Source organism: Tetranychus urticae, chromosome 3, assembly GCF_039701765.1.
Source record: "Tetranychus urticae isolate SD_2017Ah chromosome 3, NJAU_TeUrti_SD_1.0, whole genome shotgun sequence".
Lineage (NCBI taxonomy): Eukaryota > Metazoa > Arthropoda > Arachnida > Trombidiformes > Tetranychidae > Tetranychus > Tetranychus urticae.
Window position 1 is genome coordinate 14,968,738 of NC_142960.1, and position 25,283 is coordinate 14,994,020.

Below are 25,283 nucleotides of genomic sequence, written 5' to 3' on the forward strand. Positions count from 1 at the left end.
GAGCCTAAACCAAGTTAATTGGTTTGTCCAAAAGTTAATGGCAAATCATTTTAACCATGGATAATTAAATTGATTATTATTGACAATAAAAACAACAATTAATGATTCTAATGTCATTGGATAGTCATAACAATGTTAAGGTTTACTGGACTTAAACTATCAAATGTTTTCACTTTCGTCTAATTTTATCGATTCAACTGTTCACAGTTCAACTGAACACACCCAAGGACAATTAATATCTGAATAATTAATGTGGACAATTTTGTTATAATTGTTATCCACTGGTTTTAAACATTTGAAAGGATAACCTTTACATTATTGATTGCATTTTATTTTTGTCTCCTTTGAGTTCAATGATCAACATCAAAAGTTAATTTCAGTCGTTGGATAATTTGTTATTTTTTTATTTAAATAATCGTTTTACAGTAAAAAAACATTTCAGGATTTAGATTAAATTAGTCAGATCCATTGTTTTACAATTGAAAAGGAAGACTCGATGTTTAGAGTTGATCGCAGTTCATGATTAGGAGGCATTCAGTTGATGAATGGTTGAATCCAAGGGATTTTTAAAATAAATTAAACTCCATCAATCTGTGAGAGGTCGACTTAATTGTGGGTTTCATTGCAATGATTTAATTGTGATGAAGACAAATGCGATTATCTGGTTAAACAGTTTGTGGCTGTTTTAGTTTGTCGCTAGATGGTGTTAATGTGATGGTTGCTGATGATGTTGTCATTGTTGAAGGGTTGTAATCATTAACGGTTTCATTTTGATTGTGTTTATTTAATTTAGATCTATTTATAAATGGCTCTGTTAACCATAAAGCGGATGCTAAAAATCCTAAGACACTTAATAAATTGAATAGACCATCGTAGGAACCATAAGCAGCGTCCCGGTAATAACCAACCAACATTGGACGTACTAAAGTTGTTAAACCACAAAAGAATGAACTCAACCCAAAAGCTAATGGTGAATTTTCGGTTCCAAGATATTTGCAGAATAAGATGTTCAACATATTTACAATTATTCCTGATATAAAACCCAGTGCTGTTGATATTGTGGCTAAAATATGATAACTGGAGGTCAGTGGGATACACTTCAACAAGACTCCTATAGTGAAAATGTTAAACATTGCAAGATACTTTAAAGGAACTAAACGGTTGTCCATAAACCATCCTGACCCTAATCGTCCAACTAAATCACCAGCAGAAAAGGTTGTTATCAAGTGGACAGCATAATTTCGTGTTATACCTGCAAGATGACAATTAAGTGATACATTAATTTTTATTCAAAAGATTGACAGTTAATGCATGCTTTCGTAGTAAACTCTATCACATGCAACAGATAGTGAAAGTGGAAAAATTGAATCAATATTGAGGACGATTCACTGCAATCGTCAATTTTCGTGTTTTAATGGCTGTTCGTGTAAACCATAGAAACAACAATTTATCTTGGACTTTGCAGTTTAAAGAGGAAAGATAAGAAAGCGAAACAAACCTTTGTCCACGGCGAGGTCAACATTAACCATTGTGTATGTTATCACTCCCCAAAAATATGCAAGATGAGTTGAACAAATAAGGGCGAAATATGGATTTGTTAATATGGACACGATTCTAACTAATTGTCGTTTAACTTGAGATCTTTTGGCGGTTTCAGATAATTTACGGATTGTTGGTAAAACAACACCTTCGCTGACTGATATCTTTCTCTCCATTGTTAAAGCCATTTGTACAAATTTGTAAGACATTAACTGTAAAGTTGACCTATCCTGGTCAGGATTGTAATTTGCTGTTAGCTGTTTCTCCGTCAAGGAATTAATGCTTTTTGGTTTACTATTTGTTGTTTGGTTAACGTCATTATTAATAACATATTTGTCGCCAAAACGCGTTAAATAAACTGGCGATATTGAAAATATTTTCTTCAGGTTGTCCTTTTTATCTGAAACAGTTGATGACTCCTTTGTTGAGGACGATGATGATGAAGATGCTGATATTCTTGGACGAAGTGTTAAACTAATTGGAAGAGTTAATAACGTTAATACAGCCAGAGTAAGAAATGATTTATGTAAACCAAGATATTCTAGACTCTTTTGGGCTAAAGGTGATATGGCAAAAGTGCCAAGGGTTCCTCCTGAAAGAGCAATTCCAAGAGCTGATCCCCGATATTTAACAAAATATTCATTAATTATTGCTGGATTTTGAACATATGTTATTCCAATACCAAAACCTGGATCAAAAGGAGAACATTGGCGATTAAACAGTAATCAAGCTGATTATGATGTCCTTGGTTAACTAATTCTGAATTCAAACCAACTAACAAACCTGTGGATTGTGAGCCTCTAAATAGGATACATTAATGTGAATTGATACATTTAACGCAATCATAGGTTGATCTATTTTTGGTCTTAATCAACCCGAAATCTGGATTTCGTTTCTAAATTAACAATCTGTCGACTTATGATTAATCAGCTTAATCATTTGTAACATTTAAGTTCCTTCACATCCATCGCAATTTGTGGTGTTAACCAAGGTTAACAGTGTTTCTAGTAAACCTTGATTTAAATTCAATCAATTTCCAATGTTTTTACTTGATTCCATTGACATTTTGTTTTATTTTGTTTTATCTGGTGAAAATTTTATTGTTCAACATTTAATCGTTCAAGATTAAATTACAGTGGAAATAATTAAATACTATTAACATGTTTTTGTTACGATTGCGATCTCAACAAGTATTTTTGAAAAACTCACAATCAAAATATTTGCTGAAATTGTCTTTCTCTCACCATTAGAATTTTTTTTAAAGAAATTGATTGAATTTAATTTCTTGATGACCTTTCCTATTAACAATTCATTATTATGATTAAGAAAATGGTTATTATAATGTTTAATGAAGAGCCTCGACCTGATAGTAAACGTAATTGAAAACAAGACAACATCAACAATTTGACTCGACTTGACCATTACCTAACAAATGTTACAACAGTGAAAGCTAATGAAAACCTTCATAATACAAACCAACCACAATTGAAAGTATCTACAATTGTCTAACAATATGGATCAATTGATTGATTAACTGGCCATAAAAAGAGTGTAAACATTCAGGCCTTTTGTAGGCTTAAGCTTAGCCTAAACATACTATCAGAAGAAAACCAGAATCAAAGCAAATCATCAATAAATTGTTCACCTATTAATAGATGATGTGAAAGTTGATAAATGTATAATTACCTTGAATGATACCAACAAATATCACAATATCCAAAACTGATGTAGCAAAATAGCAAAGTGAAACACCAATCGTTGAAAAGATACATCCAATGAAAACAATTGTCCTAATTGCTAGATGGGAATTTAAAACACCCGAAATAGGACCTGTAATAGAGGGTTAAATTAGTAAAAATCAATTATTCTGTTAACCAGAAATTGGATAACCAGGAAATGTTAATATTTACAAGCAAGGTTAATAATCTGGTTGATATAGTCAATCTTATAGTCAAAAAAGGTATAAATGAAATTGAAATTAAATTGGTCAATATTCAATATCCTTCAATGACTAACCTAACCTTGGTCAAGCAAGACTCGGAAATTCTGGACTATTGTGATAATATGAAATTCAAGAAATGAATACAAAAAATAAGCAAAAATTACTTGGAACCTCGAATGAAATAAATTACTTATTATGATTATCATCATTAACTAGTTTTCACAATGAAAGGGAATCAAATTAATACTAGTTTACCTTTATATTGCTAATAAAATGGCAGATTGATTAACCTTCTGTTAACATTCAACATTATCTTGTTATTTTGCTCTATCGAAGTGCATCTAAATATAATCGACTGATATCAAGATAACACCTCAAGTGTGATCGATAAATAACTCTGTAACCCTTAAGGTTAAAAATTTGACTGACTGGTGAACAACCCTGAGGCCTAAGCTTGTGACAACCAGAATCAGAGTAAAACTTGATTTGTTACAATCAACTAAATATTTCAATTTGACTCTAGTGACATATTACCTCTTGGTGACTGATTCTGGGATTTAATTTGAACTTGAGGTTTACCCAAATTTGACTTGTTTATGGTCAAATAAGGAAAGTTGACTTGAAAAATGGAAATGACCTTTTTCTTGCTTATCTGAACTTTGCTGAAAGTGTTCATGAAACAGTGAACTTTTGGGTGGTTATGTTTGTATTAGCGGTGATTGCTAATGATAATCATAGTGCAACTGAAGCTGTCCTCAAGTCAATGAAGTTAAAGATATAAGCGTAATGCACTTGAGGGAATTAGCATGTTATTTGAGGACACTTTTAAGAGGCTTACCTGAAAGGTGAATTACGGTCATACAAAGGCTGAAAGGCCATGTGGCATCACTTCGGGAAACGTGATAAGTTTCAAGAACTTCAGATAAGAATAATGAATAACTTCGGTGGATACCAAATAATATGGCATTTATAAAGCAACATGCAAATGGTATAACCCAAGCATAACCCGAGTCTACATTTGAACCAGACTGGTTTAGGTTATTTACAGTTGATGACATGATGGTAATAATGGTTAACACTGATTAAAATGGACGCAAGATGATGATTTGATGACAATTTGATTGCTTTGATTTGGCCACTTTTTTTTGTGTTTGTTTGCAAAACAACAAAAATTGTACTTTTCCGTTGGTAATGTTGGTAGGCTCGTGATTAGGTCTTTATTGGTTGACCTTAATTGCTAAGGATTATTGTTGACCTTAAGGTGACTTCAGGTCAATCTTTATGTTAAAACGTATAAACATTAATATCATCGAATCATCTTTCCCTTTGTTGTTGGTTTACAATTGGGTTGATTTGGCTAAGGGTTAAAGATGGTCAGGTTAGGTTCAAATAGTTGCTGTTGTTGCAGTTCAGCTGGAAGAAAACAAAACGATACATTTTGGTTAATTTACTTGATTAAAGGTAATTTATAATCTTAATTGGACAAATTAGTATTTAAACAGAGTTTAACATTAACTGAACACAATCAAAAATATCAATAAGATTTACATTAAAAGTAAAACATTGTAACGCAAGGTTGGGTTGCTACTGTTAGACTAGTCTTACAGTAAACACACAAACTGTTATTAACTCTTAAACATTATTATTATTTCAAATGTAACCATTTCTCGATTCACTTAATCACTCTCTTGATTCAGTTTATCAATACGATGTTAACCATATTGATAGTTGAAAAGCAACAATTAAAAGTCGATTGATTGTCACTACTGTCAACCTTTCAGACAGATTTTTTGGTTCTTTGACTTTTTCATGTTTTGGTTAACAAGTTAACCAGATGACCAGATTATCAGACATGAAAATATTGTTAGATTTAATAATTAGACTAAACCTTTAAGCAATTAATGATGATTAATTAAACTGTAAATTCAATGATACAATATTGTACCTTTCAAGCGTCAACACTTTCAGGTTCAATATGGTTAAACAGTTAAGTTCACCAACAGTTAACGATGATTGATTATGTTGACTTTAAGTTTGATTTTGATGATTTGATGTTGAGTGTTTTAATTATTACGATGATGATTAAAACGTTAACAAAGATACAATTAAGATGTGAGTGTGAAAATGTCGATTGTAGATATTTTTAACCTTGACAGTGAAATGATGTTACCAAGAGATGTTGGTTGATTGATTTCAATCAGCAAACTGTTGCAATTTGATTTAGAGACACTATTAAATTGAAGGACAGGTCAGTAATCAGTGGATCACTTGATCATCTTAACGATTGTTGCGTTCATCAGTACTTAACCAATTTTAGGCCTGATTGAGTGCAAAGTGAAACATAAAAACAAAACTCAATTAACTCGATGAACCAGAAATTCCGGTTCAAAGCAATGTGATTTAAGTATCAATTTTTGCTCATCATTTTATTGCCAATCGAAACATATTTTAATGGTTAATCTAATAATTCCAGTAGCTTCTTAGGGAAATTAAATAACTTCAAATGGTTCAGTTGATTGTTTGCCTCTGCTGATCAAATATATTCATCATCAAATATTGACTCATTTCAATTAATATTGTTAAACAAAATCTCAGTCAATGTTTGCGTAAAAACTGAATTATGTGATAGTTAAACCACTGCATCGAGAAGTTATGAGATATAAACTCGAGGGCGAAGCCCGAGTGTTTTATCTCATAGCTTCGAGATATTGTGGTTTAACTGATTTAAACCACTATGTAATCTAATCTCAACACTTTTTTTCAATTTTCAAGACAAAATTTTGTCTTGATTTTCCATTGCTTTCAATGGGTTTTCATATTTTCATTTTATTTCATTTTAGGTTTCTTATCATTTTCATTTTTACTTTTTACTTTTTTTATCAGGTCTAATCACTCTCTTTAGAGCAAACTGTGCTTATTTAGTTAACAGTGTTAGTTAACTATTAAGTTAACCAATTTCAAAATAGCACCAGATTAAACAATTTAACCATTTGATTAAATAAAGGTTACCTCAAACGTAGTGGTTTAAATAATGATAAGTTGATATTTTAACACTGATCTAATCATAGATTTGGATTGATTAAAATAAATTTGCATTCACTTCCAGGTTTCCCTTTTTATTGTAAATATACAATAATATGCCTAATGACATAATGTACTTAAAGATGACTTATTTGCATTTGATTGTTATACCACCATAATTAGTGTGTGATAATTGATATTAAGATGTCAACTATTGTTAAATTAGATTGAAATAAAGCTAAACTGTAATTCGCGCCTTTAACATTTAACCAGTCACATTGCGTCTTGTATAACTGTTGCTTTACGTTCAAATCTCATGTGAATCTAAGAATAAACGTTTCTTTTTCTTCTTAATCTCGTGTCTCCATTAAATCTAATTTATTATTAATGGTGTTTAAATGGGTGATAATAAGAGTTAGTTAACTACTCAATTCAGTCAAGTGTACAACAATTAGCCGAGCAATAGCGATTTTCCTTACAATTTCTCAATTTACAATATATAAAAGAAAGGTAAATATAAAAATTACTGTATCAAAAGCCAAACGTAAATTAGTTAATTGCAGACTTTACTTTCAATTATTTATTTCAACAGTTAACCACCCTTGATGCTAGCCGGAAGAGGATTTAATAAGAATCACCTTACAAAGCTAATTGGATTCAAGCAAAGAGTTGAACAAGCTTTACAAGAGCATTACGGTGTCTCTACAACGTAACATGGATGACCAGTTTAAGAGGGAAAACAAGAGACATATTGGATTACAAACAACAAGTGGATTTGGAAAGTGATTGGGAAATGAAATATAAAATGGCAGACTAACCGTGATTAGGAATAATTGATTTTAACATCAATTTGATTTGGTTAACTGATCTCCTGTTGGTGATTTACAAATCGCGTTGTTCTGGGATTGCGTTTGCCCTTTGTTTTGCTTACAAAGGTGTTAAGGGTTGTGCGTTAATTTGTCACCAAAAAAGTATTACCATATGATCAACACTTTACTGATGAATTAAACATTGGAAATAATACACTGTTAGTTAGCAGTTGGACGGGATTTAATAATGATGGAAATTAACTCAGTGATGAGAAAAAGATGACGAACAATTTGCAGAAAAAAGTGTATAGAAAAATGGATGTATGGCAAGAATTGCGTTTTTCGTGTTCTGTTCTGAATTAACCTGAAGACCGTTTGAACAACAACGAGTGAATGTTTTAACAATTTATAATGTTAACTTTGATTAACTTAGGCTCCTCCTGCAATTAAACATTAATAAGAGTCCATTTAATTGTAAAAAGAACTGCCCTTTGTGGATCTCTATCAGCCAATCATAACTTAATTTAATAACAACTTTCATTTTCTTCCCCGCTTCATCGTCTCAACATCAACTTGTCTTCAACTTCACCATCTCCTTCCATTTTGATACAATTAAATTTAATCAAAGATCAACACAGTTACAATCGGTTACAGTGTTAACATTGTCATCAAAATTAATCATCACCATCACCATCCATTCATTTTGTTCCGCATTTAAGATTAATTTTTTATCAAACACAACCTCAACCAATTTATTAAATAACCAAGTTGATATTGGTTATGAATTTCAACAAACTCTTCATAAGATGGCGAAGGTAAACATTATCCTGTCAATGCTATAAATACAACTGTACAAACAAATGGCACTTTTATTGTAATAGCTGCTTGTGACAATCACAATAGTTAACACTGATTTTCATCATCTGATTCCATCATAAAGCTTTACATAATATCTTCTAGCATCATATTAATTAATCATTACACCTGGTTAATAAATTAAATTGTCGGTTCGGATGGGAAAAACACAATAAAATTGAGTGACATTTTAAAGAAGCAAAGGCTTTGGAATCAAAATCGATTGGATTCGTCAAATTTAAACATCTCTCACAATCAACTGATTTCTTCAAGCCAAAGACCTAGGCTATGCATCAATCAACACAGGTGTACTTAGCTATTATTTAATCACAATACAATTATTCCAGCAAATTCACATTAAAAAGTAAAATCAAGATGAACCCGAAGAACCAGAAAAAAGAGAAAAAATGGCAAAATTGAATAATTCAATCAGAATTTAGATTAATGATGATCTTTTGTTTAGTTGGTCAAAAATTCATGGTCAGTGTGAATATTAATAATCAACTTGTCAGGGTTAACAATTTAACCTTAACATGTTAACATATTAAAAGATGGTTAACCAATTGTGATTATCTGAAAGTGAACAAATGTTAAACCTGATTAAAACACGTTTTTATATTTTTGGAGTTGAAACATTTGAAAATATTTAGATTGGCCATGAACTTGCCTAATAGTCAATTAAGATGATGATGATATCTTTAATTGTATTCTTATCCATAAACAATTCATCTGATTACGTTAATTGTTAGCCTTGCTCTAGACATTAATATCGTTGCTTCAACGAACAAAATTCAAGTTAAACATTTTTTGTTCACTTCTCATCACCATTTATAAATTCAATTGTCATTTGTTGCCCATTCTCATGATTACAATTGAACATCATTCAAACATCAACTAATGACAATTGATAAATGATTGTCTTAAAGTTAAATTGCACTTGATTTATTGATCAACTCATTTGTAAACACTTGACTAAATCAGTATAAATCGTCTACTAATGGCATAATAATAATCATTTTTGGTTAACCACTTTACATTTGGTTAATACATATTAGAACAATTGACTGAAAATTTCAAGGCTTTTCTTTGATTCCAATTTGCCAATAGTTGATCAAAAGAGAGTTAAATTTAACAATTTAACATTGTTTGATTCCTCAATAATAGTCTTTATAAATTCAGTGTCAACATTACATAACCAACAACAACATGATAAAGTTGACATAATTGATCAGAACAGTTTATCAATAGAAACAAAGTTTAATTTGTTGACATGAAGATGATTACGATGACTGGTGATCACAATTAAAGACCAGAGGCGACCATTAATCAAACTGTTACATAAACATAACACAAGTTGGGAACGTGTTGGTTAACAGCAACAGATGATTTCAACCCAAAAACCAGATTTATGATAACATAATTGGTAAATCAACTTGGACGCTGGTAATCAATGAGCTTGAATACTGGACAATTAGATAAAAATAGAAAGTCAATCGATTGATAGACTACAATAGAATGGCTTCGATATCATTGATTAAGTGTCTTTAACCATTTTGATACAACTTGAGTCTAATTAAATAGAGTTGATCGCAGTTTTTTGCGCATTTTTTGCAATTCAAGGTTTTCTGAATTAATGGTTGGCCATAAAACACACAATCAAAGTAGATAGAAGACGAAAATTGTAATTAACTTTTTTTCTGAACAGTTAAGCAAGCCAGTTTAAAGTTGACAGAATATTAATCAAACCTTTCATTAATTTTGCTTTCTCGGGATTTCACTGGAGCTAGTTGAGACAGTCATTAATTGATTACACATGACACACTGAATATTAACAATTGTACTGAACGATGACTGAAATGATCACATTTGATTGAGAAAATTAAAACTGATTTTCTGGTGTTGCTTTGAGTTTAAGATGGTTTTGCTTTGGTTGTCAATTGTGGCTAAGCGCATATTCATTTGAATGTTTGACAGCAAAACAATCGGTTGAAAAGCTACAAATTGTTGCTCTGATTTTTTAATACAATCAAAGGCGATGCTTCTTGAATTCATCATATGATCAACGTATCTTTGTTTAAGGCTTCAATTTTTGGCATTAATAGAAGCAATTATTTAACTGGTTTAACACTGCCAATTGGATGTCGATCTCATCTTTGGTTTCCCTTTCAGTAGCATTTGATGGTTCGCCAGAGAATCAGTTTCATATACAAGGCCTAATCAGATTAATTTAGACTTTTTGAGAGCTCGATCGTTGAACCCGGAATCAAAGTTTGGGCTAGAACTTGATTATCAAAGTTGACCCTAAAAAAACAAGGAGTAAATAATCCCATCATTACTTAAGATCAGTGATCTAATTAACAAAACACAACAACAAGGAAAGAAAGGTAACACATAGAGTGTGACAATTGTTCAGGTTAACATTAACTTGTCAACATAATTGTTATTACATTGATTATTATTGGACAATTACTGTAACCAACAATTGAATTAAATTGATTACCAGGGAAATAAAAACTCCATGTAATTTTGTACGACCAGAATTGTTAACGTACCAATTGAACAATGGGAGAAGGGGAAAAGGTTCAAGGAAATTGTTCAACGCAAAAATCAAGGTAAAGTGATGTTTCCCTAAAAAACACATCACATTATCAGGGTCTCCAACTAATCAGACAGCAAATTATAAATGGTTTGGCTTCTTCCAGTCAGCTTTTTTCAGGGGCATAAGGGTTCTTTCTCAGTTTCAAGTAAAATTGCTTGATTACCACACAATGAATCACTGATTATTATTGTTGATGGTTAACGAGTATTGACCTAGGATTGATTTATTGATTCAATATAATTGCAGCAGCGTAATTAAGTTAACATTCAAGAAAGGATAAATTTAAGAAAGATATAGAAACGTAAAAACGGCATGAAAAGAGACACAAAAAAACACCAAAAAAACAAAGAGAAAAATTGCAACAGCAATTCGCTGATAGTAATTATAAGCACAATTAACACAGTTATAATCGAGTAAGGCCAAATAAGTTATCAGTTAAATCAATCGCAATGATTAAATAAGGCGAGATAGATTTGATGGACAAATTAAGATGTAGTTTGAGAATAAAAATGCATGGATTTTCATCGCAAGGAGATAATCTCAAAACTTTCAGACTCTGAACAGTTATTCATAAGGGCTAGCATTTTTCAAATGATAAACTGATTACACGGAACAAGATAAAAAATAAAGTAATTAAAACAAATAAAAAGCTGATTAATCAATCAAAATTAACACGACATTCAATAACAAAAACAAAAAACCGTTGTCCAGTGAAAATTCAAATAAGGGTTAAGGGTTACATAATTAATCCATAGATGGCAATAACACTTACCCTTTTGTTTATTAAAATCTGGTCCAGATTTGGTTAAAAACTGGTTAAGATGGTTAATTGTTGATGTTTAAACAAATTGTTCACTTGAATAAATAATCATAACTTGTGTGAAACATGGAAAAGCGGATAAATTGTTGCTGTTGGATCCAGTGGCGTTGAAATGTTTATGAAGATGATTATAATGATTGTTGTTGGTTAAGGTTGAGATTGACAAGGTAAAGGGAAACCCATAGTTAGCTATCAAGGTTGATTCATCTCATTTCTGGTTTAAAATACAAGGTAATGATTAGGTAAAGATTTGTATTAATAATGTTGCTGTTTATTTAGATCATTGTATCGATTGAAACAGTTGATGGTGATTAGATGATTGAAAGGTAAAGTTATATTGAAGCAAAGTGCAATAAGCAATTGTTTTAGCTCTCTTGTATCCTGTAACATACACTTTATGAGAATAGTTATAATTACACTGATTATTATTATCATTAACAGTACAGTCTTATTGACAAAATTGTTGAAACCCTTTACAAGTGAAAAGGTATTGTGAAAAGTAAATGTTGATTGCATGAAATCCTTTTTTTATATTACCTTTAAACTGTTGAAGGTGCGAAAAAAAGCTCAAATATAATAAAGTTAATCACAATCTTAATCATCAGAACGTAACCAATAATAATGATAATAATATCAAGTGCATAATTCAGGTTAACATAAGAGTTGGAATCGTTTAAATTTTATCTGGAATGGTTGATCTTTTTAATAATTATGAGAAAAAGTGAAATTATTTTTAAATTCAATCCAATTTAATTTGATGGTTTCTCCTTAATGAATAGATACATTCAGTCGCATTAATCTTTAATTGTTGAAATGTATTCAAAGGCTGTTGAAAGGTTGTTGTGATATTGACTTAGCAAAAGATGAAAGATACTTTTAATTTCATTGGGAATATGTTAATCTAGATTTTCCTCCATTTTGATTAACTTTACCAGAAAAGGTTGAAAATTATGAGAAACCAATGAGGAAAGGATCATGAAAATGCGAACCAACTGACCAAAGACCATTTCTGCATTAGTCTGAAAAGCAGCTTAAAAATGGACATCTTAAGGCACTTTATTAGGATGAATGGATGGGCAAGGGCAGAAGGACCCAGGCAACATGTTTACCCAAAAATGTTTTGAACAAAAATTTAATCCTGTAAATCTACTGGCTTTAAACCTCTCACACTGAGAGTTGACTCTTTTTTTTCTGGACATTTCTTCGAGACGATGAAACTCATTTTGCGTTTTTTTTCAACCCTTACCTGTTCTGACATCAATTCAACTTATCGGTTTTTTACAGAGGCTTGCCTCATCTCGTATTTTAACAATGGTTCAAGGTGCATTGGCACTTTTACCCGCTATCCTTCCAATGGCGATGATTCTTCTATTAAGACAAGAAGAACCTTCCATGATTGGACGGAACACTTGGGATAAAGAGTATGATTACATTATTGGTGAGTCAACAAGTTATCTATTCAATTTATTCATTAATCAATGTGTTTTTAATTTATTACAGTTGGTGGTGGATCGGCAGGAGCTGTTATTGCCAATCGTCTGAGTGAAAACAGTGAATGGAAAGTGTTACTATTGGAAGCTGGTGGATCGGAAAGCATTTTGAGTGATATTCCGATTACTGCTGCAACCCTTCAAATGACTAAAATTGATTGGGCTTATCAAACAGAACCTCAAGAAGCTTCATGTTTTGGTTTAATTGGTCGACAAAGTCGTTGGCCAAGAGGAAAGGTTTTGGGTGGTTCATCAGTTTTAAATTACATGCTTTATGTTCGTGGAAATAGACGAGATTATGATCGATGGGCTCAATTGGGTGCAAAAGGCTGGTCCTGGAAAGATGTTTTTCCTTATTTTCTCAAGTCAGAAGATAACCAGGAAAAGGAGTTTCTAGACAATGGTAAGTTAATCAGTGTAAATAATTTGTTTATTTTTATTAATCTTTTGATTTCATTTCATCAGGCTATCACGCGTCTGGTGGCTATCTGACAATCTCTAGACCGCCAAATATTTCTGTCCTCGCTCATGCTTTTGTCAAAGCTGGTCTTCATCTTGGTTATCCTAATGTTGACATCAATGGTCCAATCCAGTCAGGTTTTATGACACCTCAAGGAACCATTCGTCGTGGTGCTCGCTGTTCAACTGCAAAAGCTTTCCTTCAACCCGTCAAGAACCGGCGTAATCTTCACATATTACCTTTCTCGTTGGCTACCAAAATACTCTTCAATGAATACAAACGAGCCATTGGTGTTCAATTTGATCGTTTTTCCCTTCCGCGTGTTGTCTATGCTCGTAGAGAGATTATTTTATCCGCTGGTTCAATTAATTCACCTCAGTTACTCATGCTTTCTGGTGTTGGGCCCAAAGAACAACTGGAATCTTTAGAAATCCCTGTTATTTCTGATTTACCTGTTGGTGAAAATTTACAGGATCACATTTATCCAGGGGGAATTCATTTTACCATCACTGAAAAAGCGTCATTGCTTCAAAGACGAATTGGAAATATCAAAAACATCATGGATTTCTTTCTCAATGGAAAAGGTTAGTAGATTATTTTGTGTTGAATCTATTAAATGGTTCAATAGATGATTAAAATATACATATTTAGACTAATCTGGATATTTTAAATGATAACAATTTGTTAATCTCCATTTTACTCAGGTCCTTTTACTGCTCTTGGTGGTGTTGAAGGCCTTGGTTTCATCAAGACTAAATATGCCAATTTATCTGACGATTGGCCCGATTTTGAGATTCACATGCTCTCGGGAAGTCCTACATCCGATGATGGTACAGTTTTCCGTCGAGTTCAAGGGTTCACACGTGAAATGTGGGAATCAGTTTATCGTCCTTATCTTCCATTCGATACTGTCTCAATTTATCCAGTTATGTTGCGTCCTAAATCAGTTGGTTATATTCGCCTTCGATCCTCAAGTCCATATGAACCACCAATAATCAATCCTCGTTATTTAACCCATCCAGATGATATTCATTCCATGGTTGAGGCCATGAAAATATCTATAGCTGTTGGCTTAGCTCCATCTTTCCGTGCTTTAGGTTCAAAAATATTTGAAACCGTTTTTCCTGGTTGTGAAATTTATACAATGTGGTCTGATGAATATTTGGCCTGTGTTGCTCGGACATATACTTCAACAATTTATCATCCTGTTGGCACTTGTCGAATGGGCGACAGTACTGATCCAAGGTCCGTTGTTGATCCTTCACTTCGAGTTTTGGGTGTTTCTGGTTTAAGAGTTGCCGATGGTTCCATCATGCCAACCATTGTTTCTGGTAACACCAATGCACCAATAATTATGATTGCAGAGAAGGCATCAGATTTAATCAAAGGCGAGTCGTCTGAGCTCGATGATGATTCTGATGAAACCTATTATACTAATAAAAAACAAAATCATTTATTTGAATAATTTAACTTTTTTCTTCACCTATTCTTATTACTACAATTTCATTTCTATTAGCTAACCTGAATTATCAGTAGATTGAAATTTTAACCCTTAACATCGCTTCACATTTAATTTTTGCTCAGCTAAAAGTATATTTTTACTTGAGTCTGGAATAGTTTCTCATTTGATCAACGATTCAGGCAAAAGTAATTGTTGAAAATATTTAATATAAAATTAGAAAATATAATTCTTTTTACGTTGAGAACATTTAATTTATACTTGTTATGAATAATTTAGAACAAACTTTGCAACATTTAAATTAGTTGATTGTTTATCGAAACTTATTTGTTGACTTGTTTTCTTTTAATTGCAGACAATCAATTGTTTAATATACAAAATAAAAAGCAATTGAGATTTTACCAGATTGATTGTAAATTGAATTTAACAGATCAAATGAAAAGATCCAAAAGCTGTACAGTCAAAAGCAATTAATATAATATATATAAAGCATGTGTGTGTAAATATTTTTCAGCAAAAGTTGCCTCAAATTGTGTTTACAAGCCAAAAAATGAAGCGCAAGTACATAAATATATATTTAGATTTTTTAAAAAAAATCAAATTGATTCAAAATATATATGTATGTGTTGAAGTGTATCTGGGAGACTTAAATGTACACACAAATAAACACAACAAAAGAGTTATTATAAATTCATCTCTTTTCAGTTGTTAGCCATGATTATGTTGATAATGATGGGGATAATGGTTTAAAAAATACATTGTATTTCAAACTTTCTGGACTTCTCAAGAGTTAAATATGTTGTGTGTGTAAATTTATGTTAGTCGGTTGATGTGGTGTATTTGTATGCGTATTTTTTGTGTGTTTTGTGGGTGAAGATAAACGTTAAAAATAATAACTATAATATATTTATATTATAAAAGAACTAGAAGAAGGAAAATTATCCAGATTGAAGAGTCAAGTTAGTGTGAAAATTGGACACCAAGTTGAGTGTAGATGGTTGCTGTGATTCTGGTCAAGTTGTTCAGGTCTGATTCAGTTTCTGATAGATGAATGAAAGAGACATTTTTTTTTATTATCATCTTGCTCTCTCCTTTCCTTTACTTTGAAATAATGATAATAGGATAATAATATTCCAGAGGCTTGGATAAAAAGGCAGCAGATAAAAGGACATGAACCATGGCTAATGTTTTTGTTTTGCTTTCAATGGTCAGATGTGAGAAAGAGTTGGGTGAATAACAAGATAACAGAAATAGAGACAAATTTTGGATCCATTTTTTTCCTTTCTTTTTTTCCATATTTTGCTTGTAATATGTGTTCATTCTGATAGTTCAATATCAATATTCATCTTGAAAATCACTGCAAGAAACGTTAACATCACCATAAAAGTCATTATCTCCTCCTGGCGATGATGAACCACTAAATGAGTTGGCGTTTCCATTAGCCAAAAGTAAGGTAACAACTATGAATGGTAAAGAAAAAGGTAAAAATTAGTTCAATTTCAGATAAATCAGTAATTTGTCATTAATTTTCATTTCACTTTCACTAGCATTGAGTTACAGTCATTTGGTCATTTGAATGGTAATTCAACTATTGTTGCTATTGAATTTAAAAATTGATTTTTACGTTTGTTTTTACACACTAATTAAACTCACCATCGAAACTCTGTTCAACTTTTTTCAAATTTTTCAATATATGCGATAAATCTCGACTTAAATCACCATTATCAAGCATTCGTTTCTCTTGAACTGAAACCTGGGGAAGCAGTTCTTCAATCATAAGGCGAGTCTCATTTCCTTTGGGATACTTTATTCGTTCATTATCCAGGATAACCCGTAAATTGTAGCGTAGTTTGTGAGATAATTGAAAAATGGCTGAAATAACAAGCTTATCTAAGGCACTCAGTTCTTTGCCTTTACCTTCACCATTATTGCCATTATAAATTGCTCTGTTTGGTGTTGATGGTGATAATGGTGATGATGGTGAATTAGCGTGAACTCCTTTATTTAATGGCGTTGAGCTTGGTATTGAAGATTGTGCTGGGTTTCGATGTGACCCTGTTAATCGAGATAATTTGGAATCATTCAAGCTTTCACTCATATTATTTCGTCTATCTTCATAATTTTGATTGGTTTTCCTTGAAGCTGATAAATTATGCTGCATCCCAGTTGAATTGTGGTTATTACCAAGACCAGTATTGTCACTATTGTAGCCCATTTGGTGTTGTTGGTGAGGTTTGGTTGAAAAGAAGCGTTTAGATACCGAAAAGGGTGACATTCCCCGAAGATTGGAAACCTGTTGACGAACCGAGGATAAAGTGCTTGACTCTTTGGGATTATGAAATGATGAACTCTTCTGGATGGGAAATGATTTCATTGATCGACAAGGGGATTGACCAGGCGATGAACATCGATTTTCGGTGTCAGATGAAGTACTCATGGTGCGTAATTTGTTAACAATCGGTTGCCTGGCATTATTATTTCCGGATCCTGATGTTGATTGACGGCTCCAATGATTAGGATTACCTGCTGGAGGTTTCCTATTTGAATTTTGATTATTATTCATTACCCTGATTGGATAAAAACATAAACAATTGGATTAATTTTCGGTTTTTTCCACATAAAAGGGAATCAAGCTGAAAACATTAATAATGATAATCTAAGAAAATAGGGTTTGACCGGCCTTTTCAATTGAAATCACAATCGAAACATTCCCTTTTTTGAGCGCTTTGTTTCAACATAATCTATTGAGATTAAGATGTTAAAAATTGGTAAATAGTGCAAAAAAGTCTCTAAAAAATGAGTTTGATCCGAACACGATCGATGCATTTGGGAATAAGATGAAATCGTAAATATTTCAACCAGATTAATATTTTATCCAATCAACATTAAAAATGAATCCTTTGGGTTGATTGTTTACAGTTTCATCTTATTCCCAAATGTATCGAGTTGCTGATATTTTTGTCATGATGAAACTCACTTTCTTTAATTGTATAATCAACCTTTTTTTTGCTCAATGAGGGAAAACTGATTTATGAGCATTTTCACCAGTTTGGCCTAATTGTTGATAACACCAATCGATTAGTATAACAGCAAACAAACATAAAACTGATTTATATTGGCAAATGAGGAAGACTTAAACTGAATGTGTCAACATTGGGTTACCATTTTATTTAAGGTTAATCTCATTTTCTGAAAATCTGAAAACTTGAACCTGAATCAGAAGATGATTAAATGGAAAAATGGAAAATAGTTAATCTGAGTTTACAGAAAGCGTAGGAGTTTAAGTGAAAGTAATCAAGGTTAGTTGAGAAAATGAAAGTGAATTCTGAAAATTTTGACTTTCATCCAATGATGGGCCATAAAAGGCTGAAGTCAATCATATCTAAAATAATTGAGCATCAAAAGTCAATCAAAAAGATTGTTTCAATTCAATCAATTAAAATGGAAATTCCACAATAAGAATTCTAATAATAATGATAAAAATGCCAAACAATTTACCTTTTAAATAATATTCAAAGTATTCCATTTTTTCCCACCAAAAAAAGGCATGAAAAGGTTTAACTTTTCAATACAATAAACATGAAAATTTTATCAGGTTTTAATAACATGATATTAAAATCATATTTAGTGAGTCAGGGGAAAGTATTTTCACTTAATAGCTGAAGCTTGATCAAATTACATTAGTGAAATCAATCCTTCATTTCAGGCATTTCAGTAACAATACAATCTTTGAATTGTCAAGTGAAGTCAAGTCAATTGATTGTTAAACTATATTTATCAAAATATTGAATAATAATAGGTGAAAGATAATTGAAAAATTGATTGTTGCTTATTTCACCATTAATCAATGAAATATTAGCTGAAAAAAGTGCAAACAAATTGTTGGTGATTAAAATCAAGGTGTGAAAAATTGATGGGTTATTTAAATGATCAGGTTAGCTGTTAATTAACATTCATGATAATGTAATCCAAGAATAATAATGATAATAATAAACAATCAACAATCACCAGAATGGTTTCAAGAATAACCTCTAAATATAAATTGTAGTTTAGGCTTTTTTCAATCACCAAAGTAAACAATTTCAATTGTTTGGCTCAAGTTCAATTATGTCAAGTTACTTTTGGGTGTTTAACTCGAGAAATATTTTACTAACCTAAAAAAGACTCTGAATTAGACTTGGAAACAAGGTTTAAAATTAAAAACATTGAAATGATGTTAACTGTAGATGGTCAAAACAACCACTCAACCGGACAATATGTATTTACTGTAATCATATATGTTTATGACCATTAATGATCAGCAAGTGTTAATTGTGGTTAGTGAAATGAAATGTTAAGAGAAGGTCAAAAGTTGATCATTTGGATGATTGGAGATTCAAACTACAGAGCTATTAAATGAGTTTTGTTGAGTTGAGTAAATAAAATTACAGTCAATTGATGTTAATTCAAGTTGATTTCAATGGTGAACAAATTGTCCGTCAAGTGACCTGAAAAGTCAAGTGAACATTTTTTCATTAAATCCATGAAAAAGGCCAAAAGACTTGAGCACGCACTTGTTACTCAAACAAAGTGAATCGATTCAAATGAAGAGTTGATTTACAATTAAAACTTTTCCTTCTAGCATGGGCTTCTGTGCATGACAATCAAGAAGCTGTAAGTTTAATAAGCTTGATTAACATTGATTAAGGCTGCCAAATTAGATTTAAATATAGATTAAAATTTTACTCTCAACATTGTAAACCATCAACAACATTAAAGTGGAAATAAATTCAATTGTGAAAACGTGTTGAGATTTATTTTGTTTACTGTTTGAAAAGTGAAACATCAAGTAATCATTTTGTTTACAGCACATTGGTTATTAAATAAAATGGTAGACTTGTTCACCCTTTTAACCCTTCATTTTACCCATTTTTCTGGTAACATGTTGCTTGGTGTAACAACAAAAAGGGACATTTAATGGATAATGAGTTGAGCGAGAAAAAAAAGTGAAGTTTTATTCACTGGATAAGCTCAATGGTTTTTTTGAGCAAAAAAGCAATCATTATTTTGGCAGGAACAACGGTTCAACAAACATACCTGTTACAGGTCAATGCAAGATTATTTAGTGATTATTTACGTTTCAACGTTGCAATTCATTTTGCTTTAACTGTTCAAAATTACAGAGTGTTCAGTGAAACGATAAGTCTAATCATTAACTCACGGTCAATAGGACATTGATATTAACAAGGCTGTTAGTCATTGCCAATTCAACACAGAAAAAACCCCGAAATTTCAAGTTTCACCTTCGAAGTCGCTTTGAAATTTTTGCCTTCGATGCAATGCTTAAGATGGCATTTGGTTAAGTTTTTAGTTTAACTTTTAACCAATTTGCAAATTATTACAATTGCATTACAATAATGATATTTACTGACGAAAGTTTGGTAATTTTGAAAAATGAAAAGTTACCAAAATAGTGATGAAGTTGCTTTTGATTTGAATCATTTTAGTGCCGGTTTCTATTTAGATTCAATCAACAAATCAATAGAACGAGTTGAATGTTAATAAATATAAATTGGTAAGTAAATAGTTAAAATTAAAATAGTATAAGAAATTAACTTAACAATTGTGATTGAATAAAGTTGTTCCCAAGAAATGGTTTCAATAAAGGTTATTCAAGGCATGAATGGCTTGTTAGTCAATCCAATCACGATCTTTACTCGTTGATAAAATTGGTTTTGACGGGTAAATTGTTTGATGGTGATTTGGTCATGATGCCAATTAAAATACAACTAATATAGTCAATTAACTTATAGATTCTGAATTGACTTTCGCTGTCTCTAATGTTGCTATAAAAAACAACGCTTTATCATATATCATAAAATATATTGACCTGTAAGGGAAGTGAAAAAGTGATGAAAATTGTAGCAATCTTGTTGGTATAGCAAATTAAGTGAAATCAAGCAAACCAATGTAGTCACAGTTTAACAATTAAATAGCGCAGTTTACCTGTCAGACAATCAATTAATCATTCAACAAATTTTAGATCAATAGCTATGACTGATTGTAATGGTAAAGCTGACTTGACAAAAATTTAACTCAATTTAACAACAAAAAATAGCTGGATAATCAACATCAATTGAATTAAATTTACTTTTTTAGCCAAAAGAGCAACAAATATTCATTGCAGTTTCATCTTATGTAATTGTTAAACAATTGTTCATTTGTATCCTGAACATTTGGTGAACATCAAGTTTACAGTTAGCAAAGCAATCCTTTGTTAAATCTTTCAGGTTTTTATGGTGATTAGTTAACGATTTAGTTGATTTGACATTTGAAGGAGATTGAGATGAAAAAATGTTGATCAACTGATTCAATCTGAAAAGCATTGAAGTGAATAATCAAAAAAAGAGTTACTTGAATGATATTCATAACGAAATGATTTACATGTAATTATGGTTAGAAACAGCAAGAAGCTATGAATAATATCATTTTGTATTAATATTTCATCTTAAATGGTGTAATAAGAATCAGTTAACCAGGTAAAAAAATGGTGTAAAAAGTTACAGTAGATTGAACGGAAACTGATGAATTTTAAATGGTAAACTGGTTTTCAGATTTGCAGGTTTGAATAGATGATAATTGACAAAGTCAATTGACTTTATCAGGAATCATTTTTACATGAAAATGGTCAATATTAGCTGAATAAAAAGGTAATATAAATTAGCATTTGATGAAAGATGATGAGGTGAAAAAGGTACAAAATTATACTGATACAGGTGAAGTACATCATCAAGACTGATTAAAGGGTGGACTTGATGAAACCGTAAATACATCCTTTCATTATGATGCTAAATGGAATAGCAAAGAAAGTAAAAATTTAATCACAATAACAATGATGTAAACAACTGTTGATTGACGTGGTAAGATGATGATGATTAAATAGCAAGCGTACAGCACCATTTTGTAAAAAAATGATGTTTACTTTCAGGATTTTGTTATCCTTTTTCTGATTTTTGTTGAATTTTTCTTCTTCACTTCAATGAATGTTTGTTGACGGTAAAAGGTTTGGCAAAGTGATCAGCTAATGAAAAAATTAAGTTATCATTGAGATGTTAAGTTTTTTACTGTTACCTAAATCTCTATTGTTGTTAATTTCAATCACGCTAATTTATTTCCCATCAGATATGTTCAGCTCAATTATTAAAGTGACAGTTAAATTTCAATCATTATACAAAACATAGAGTGTCAACTGTTATAATGGTTTAATAATTGGTGGAGTTCATTATGACAGTTAAAAATTTAGTTAAAGGAGAAAATGATTTATCCATTGAGCAGTCATTATAAGAGAAATCTAATTCATGATTCATGAGAAAATCAAGATCTTATCAGTGTCTGATTCTCATGAGTTGATATTTGTTTGAGGTTTACTTGATTAGAGTTTGTGATTGAAATATTGTTACATTATTGTCATTGAGGTTGTAAGGATGAAAAGAGTTGAAATTAAAAGGTTAAAATCAGCAGACACTAACAATTGTAAGATGAAATGTCAACACAATTCAACTGTTAAAATTTGTTGATATTTTCAGCTGATGAAACAAAAACAGAAACTCATGGGATATAAACAGTATATCTTTAGGGTTATTGACAATTGCCTTAAACAATTTACTCGAACAGAATCAAGTTTTTAGATAAGTAGAAACGTTCTTGTAAAAAATGAGATCAATTCGATTATCATTAATAATGTGGCTTGAAGTTTGAAAATGGTGTTCATACCTTAAACTGAATCTTCCTCCATCACTACGATTGAATGTAGGACTAGGTGTAGATCTTGGATTACTTCGAGATTCCAAGATTGAGTTGTGGTGAGCTTGACGCTCTGCTGTTAAATTTAATGGGACTCCGAGAGTATCCATACCAAGCTTGGCCCTTCTTAGTGCGAATGCACGATTAAAGCGCATTGATGTCTTATTTGAATTATCTAAAGATTTACACTGTCCAGAACCTGAACTGGGTTCTGTTGATGCATTTGATGCATCTGATTTAAGACTATTTGTATCATCATCTCCAAGATCAATGTCTGAACCATTTCTTTGGTTACTGTTAACTCTCTTGAGTTTATCACATCCTTGATTTGTTAGATTAATCGCTGATCCGCTTGTGTAGGCTTTTGTCGAGCCTGATGGTACACCCGATGCTCTCAATATTGACGAAGGAGTAGGAGATGATGATGGAGATTGTGATGATTTCTTTGTGAAAGAATGGGTTCTGTTACGTATTGAGCTGCGGTCCATTGAGTTTTTACGGCTCCACATGGAAGACTGATCTTTACTTGCATCAGCATCTTCAGACTTATAATTGTGCTTTCTTTGTGGTTTAACAATGGGATAACTATTTGATTCACTATCACTACCAGGGTTACTTGATGGACAGCTTACGTTGACTCTGGAATTGAGAAATGTTGAATTAACTAAAGGAGGTTTAGTGTCTGATTGACGACGTTGATCATTTGATGATCGATTTATAGTTGCTGAAGAGCTGTACAGGTTAACCTCGGCTTTTGATGGTGATGAAAGAAGAGACTTAAGGGCAGAAATAGAGGCTAGAGAAGATGTCATCCTATCTAGGCTTGAAGAGGACGGAAATCGTTGATTAGAATCACTGGGAACACCAAATACTTGATCAATCCTTCTTCTTGCCTCCTCAACAACAGGATCATTTTTGTCCAAAGTATAAGTTCCTGACTCACTTTTATCATCACAGACACCTGAATCTTTTTCACCAATGCATCCATTAACTGAAGAAGAACGCTTAGCACTATTAACAGAGTCTCTAACTTTACGTTTACTATCTGATCTTTTCAGATTGGACCTTTCAGTATCTCTATCGTCCATATTGTCACTGTGAAGAAATAAAATAAAACAGAGGAAAAAATAGAGTTAAATTCATTTCTTGGGAAAAAATTAAACATTCCATGTGAGAATAATTTACCATTGTAGTTGTTGAGATTCATCATTAAGCATTCTTTGAATCAAGTAGGATGCACTATCACTAACATGACCTTCAGGTTCTTTAGGTATCTTTCCTTTGTCATCTTTAATCAACTTGTCTTTTGATTTGGAAGTATTTTTTTCGGTATCACTTGATCTTGACTTGATTGGACGTTGTTTTTCAATGGTATCTGGCTTTGGAGGGGCAAACTTTCGAATAGCATCTTTTATACTGAAATTTTTACCTTTCCATTTAACTTTAGGCTCATCTAGTGGTATAGTGAAAGCCATTGCATTGAGAGGAGGTAATGAGACGGATTCTCGTTCATCAGGAGATGTTGGCCTTTGATAGTCACTTTTATCACTGGAATTATTACAGAAATCGTTGCTGTTGTAATCCATACTAAGAAAACAAGTATGAAAAGAGTAGAAATAAAGTTAACTAGTGTCAAGATATAAAATACTTATCCATCACTCACCTGAGTATGAATAAGAACACTTAACCACTATCAGTCAAATCATTTGTTGCAACAGCAAACAAACAATAAAAAGATCTCGTACTTGGAGAGATTAAATAACAGATGGCGGTAAAAAAGATTAAACCGGTTGGTTTAAAATGAACTTCAATAAACTGAATAAATAATTAACTTTGATTAATAACGTTACAAGCATAAATTAATTTACACGTTCATAGATAAACAAGGATTACATTTACCTAGTTTTCAGTTAATGATTTTTACCAGACTCTGAGAAAATTGAAAAAAAAGAAAACAAAATGTGCTTCCATCTATTGAAGTTTAATCTAACGGCTTTTAGATAATCCCAATAAAAAAGTTCAATCAATTAGTTCAGGTAAATTCACCAATCAATCAACTATTCTTATTATATTCAGGTAAGTATGGTTCTTTAACTGATTATCTTCTGAAGATGTCTTATCATTGATTTGTTTACGACTCTCCCTATTAATAACAAACTTGGTATTATGCCTTATAAATGTTGTAAACAGAGGTAATAAATATCTTATTGGGGATAAGTTATTGGAAATGATGACATTATCAGGGAAACTATTTACCTGTGATATAATTTTACATGAAAAGGATTATTAAATACTCATTTTTATCCTTGGAAATGAATCTACAATTGATCGGCTGTTATGATTCAATCGACTTTAGTTAAGCTGCTTTAACCTTAACCTCATATTTTATTTATTGTTCATCCAAGGAATCATTGACTGTTAATTAGCAGAATACAATAAGCATTTCAGAATGCTTTATTATAATAATTTTTAGTCAACAACCCACACAATGGCAGGAAAGCTTATGT

General features: G+C 31.6%; 3 protein-coding genes and 1 long non-coding RNA gene across 8 annotated transcripts; 2 read left to right on the forward strand and 2 right to left on the reverse strand.

Annotated features, from left to right (window-relative positions):
* Positions 1 to 388: 388 nt before the first annotated feature.
* LOC107364102 (monocarboxylate transporter 13) lies at positions 389 to 12,064 on the reverse strand. 4 transcript variants are annotated; one of them, XM_015931414.3, is made up of 5 exons: positions 11,538 to 12,064; positions 4,320 to 4,894; positions 3,226 to 3,369; positions 1,499 to 2,227; positions 389 to 1,252 (listed from the first exon to the last, which is right to left on the reverse strand). In XM_015931414.3, the coding sequence occupies exons 2-5, from the start codon at positions 4,537 to 4,539 to the stop codon at positions 666 to 668; spliced, it is 1,680 nt and encodes a 559-aa protein (XP_015786900.2). In that variant the 5' UTR covers positions 4,540 to 4,894; positions 11,538 to 12,064; the 3' UTR covers positions 389 to 665. The 4 variants fall into 4 exon arrangements, with proteins under 4 accessions (XP_015786900.2, XP_015786898.2, XP_015786899.2 ...); XM_015931412.3 differs by lacking the exon at positions 11,538 to 12,064 and adding an exon at positions 7,321 to 7,787; XM_015931413.3 differs by lacking the exon at positions 11,538 to 12,064 and adding an exon at positions 5,427 to 5,794.
* Positions 6,793 to 8,956, forward strand: LOC107364104 (uncharacterized). The gene is made up of 2 exons (XR_001569063.3): positions 6,793 to 7,012; positions 7,095 to 8,956. It is a non-coding gene; the product is annotated as an uncharacterized LOC107364104 (long non-coding RNA).
* A 556-nt stretch (positions 12,065 to 12,620) lies between the features above and the next one.
* On the forward strand, positions 12,621 to 15,005 carry LOC107363851 (glucose dehydrogenase [FAD, quinone]-like). The gene is made up of 4 exons (XM_015931115.3): positions 12,621 to 13,023; positions 13,086 to 13,478; positions 13,541 to 14,119; positions 14,240 to 15,005. Exons 1-4 carry the CDS (start codon positions 12,897 to 12,899, stop codon positions 14,998 to 15,000), a joined length of 1,860 nt encoding a protein of 619 aa, XP_015786601.3. The 5' UTR covers positions 12,621 to 12,896; the 3' UTR covers positions 15,001 to 15,005.
* Positions 15,006 to 15,322: 317 nt separating this feature from the next.
* Positions 15,323 to 24,689, reverse strand: LOC107364101 (uncharacterized). Of its 2 annotated transcripts, XM_015931411.3 has the most exons (5): positions 24,440 to 24,689; positions 23,962 to 24,363; positions 22,747 to 23,871; positions 16,648 to 17,561; positions 15,323 to 16,454 (listed from the first exon to the last, which is right to left on the reverse strand). In XM_015931411.3, exons 2-5 carry the CDS (start codon positions 24,360 to 24,362, stop codon positions 16,330 to 16,332), a joined length of 2,565 nt encoding a protein of 854 aa, XP_015786897.1. In that variant the 5' UTR covers position 24,363; positions 24,440 to 24,689; the 3' UTR covers positions 15,323 to 16,329. The 2 variants fall into 2 exon arrangements, with proteins under 2 accessions (XP_015786897.1, XP_089124790.1); XM_089268664.1 differs by having other exon boundaries at positions 23,962 to 24,471.
* Positions 24,690 to 25,283: the final 594 nt, after the last annotated feature.

Bases quoted from the DNA above. Each gene is read 5' to 3' on its own strand.
- LOC107363851 (XM_015931115.3), top strand. From the start codon at position 12,897: ATGGTTCAAGGTGCATTGGCACTTTTACCCGCTATCCTTCCAATGGCG. The intron at 13,024-13,085 runs GTGAGTCAACAA...AATTTATTACAG, and splicing joins AGAGTATGATTACATTATTG to TTGGTGGTGGATCGGCAGGA. The intron at 13,479-13,540 runs GTAAGTTAATCA...TCATTTCATCAG, and splicing joins AAAGGAGTTTCTAGACAATG to GCTATCACGCGTCTGGTGGC.
- LOC107364101 (XM_015931411.3), bottom strand. From the start codon at position 24,362: ATGGATTACAACAGCAACGATTTCTGTAATAATTCCAGTGATAAAAGT. The intron at 23,872-23,961 runs GTAAATTATTCT...ATTTCTTCACAG, and splicing joins GAATCTCAACAACTACAATG to TGACAATATGGACGATAGAG. The intron at 17,562-22,746 runs GTATGAACACCA...TTATCCAATCAG, and splicing joins GGAGGAAGATTCAGTTTAAG to GGTAATGAATAATAATCAAA.
- LOC107364102 (XM_015931414.3), bottom strand. From the start codon at position 4,539: ATGTCATCAACTGTAAATAACCTAAACCAGTCTGGTTCAAATGTAGAC. The intron at 3,370-4,319 runs GTAAGCCTCTTA...CCTCTATTACAG, and splicing joins GACCGTAATTCACCTTTCAG to GTCCTATTTCGGGTGTTTTA. The intron at 1,253-1,498 runs GTTTGTTTCGCT...GTCATCTTGCAG, and splicing joins TGACCTCGCCGTGGACAAAG to GTATAACACGAAATTATGCT.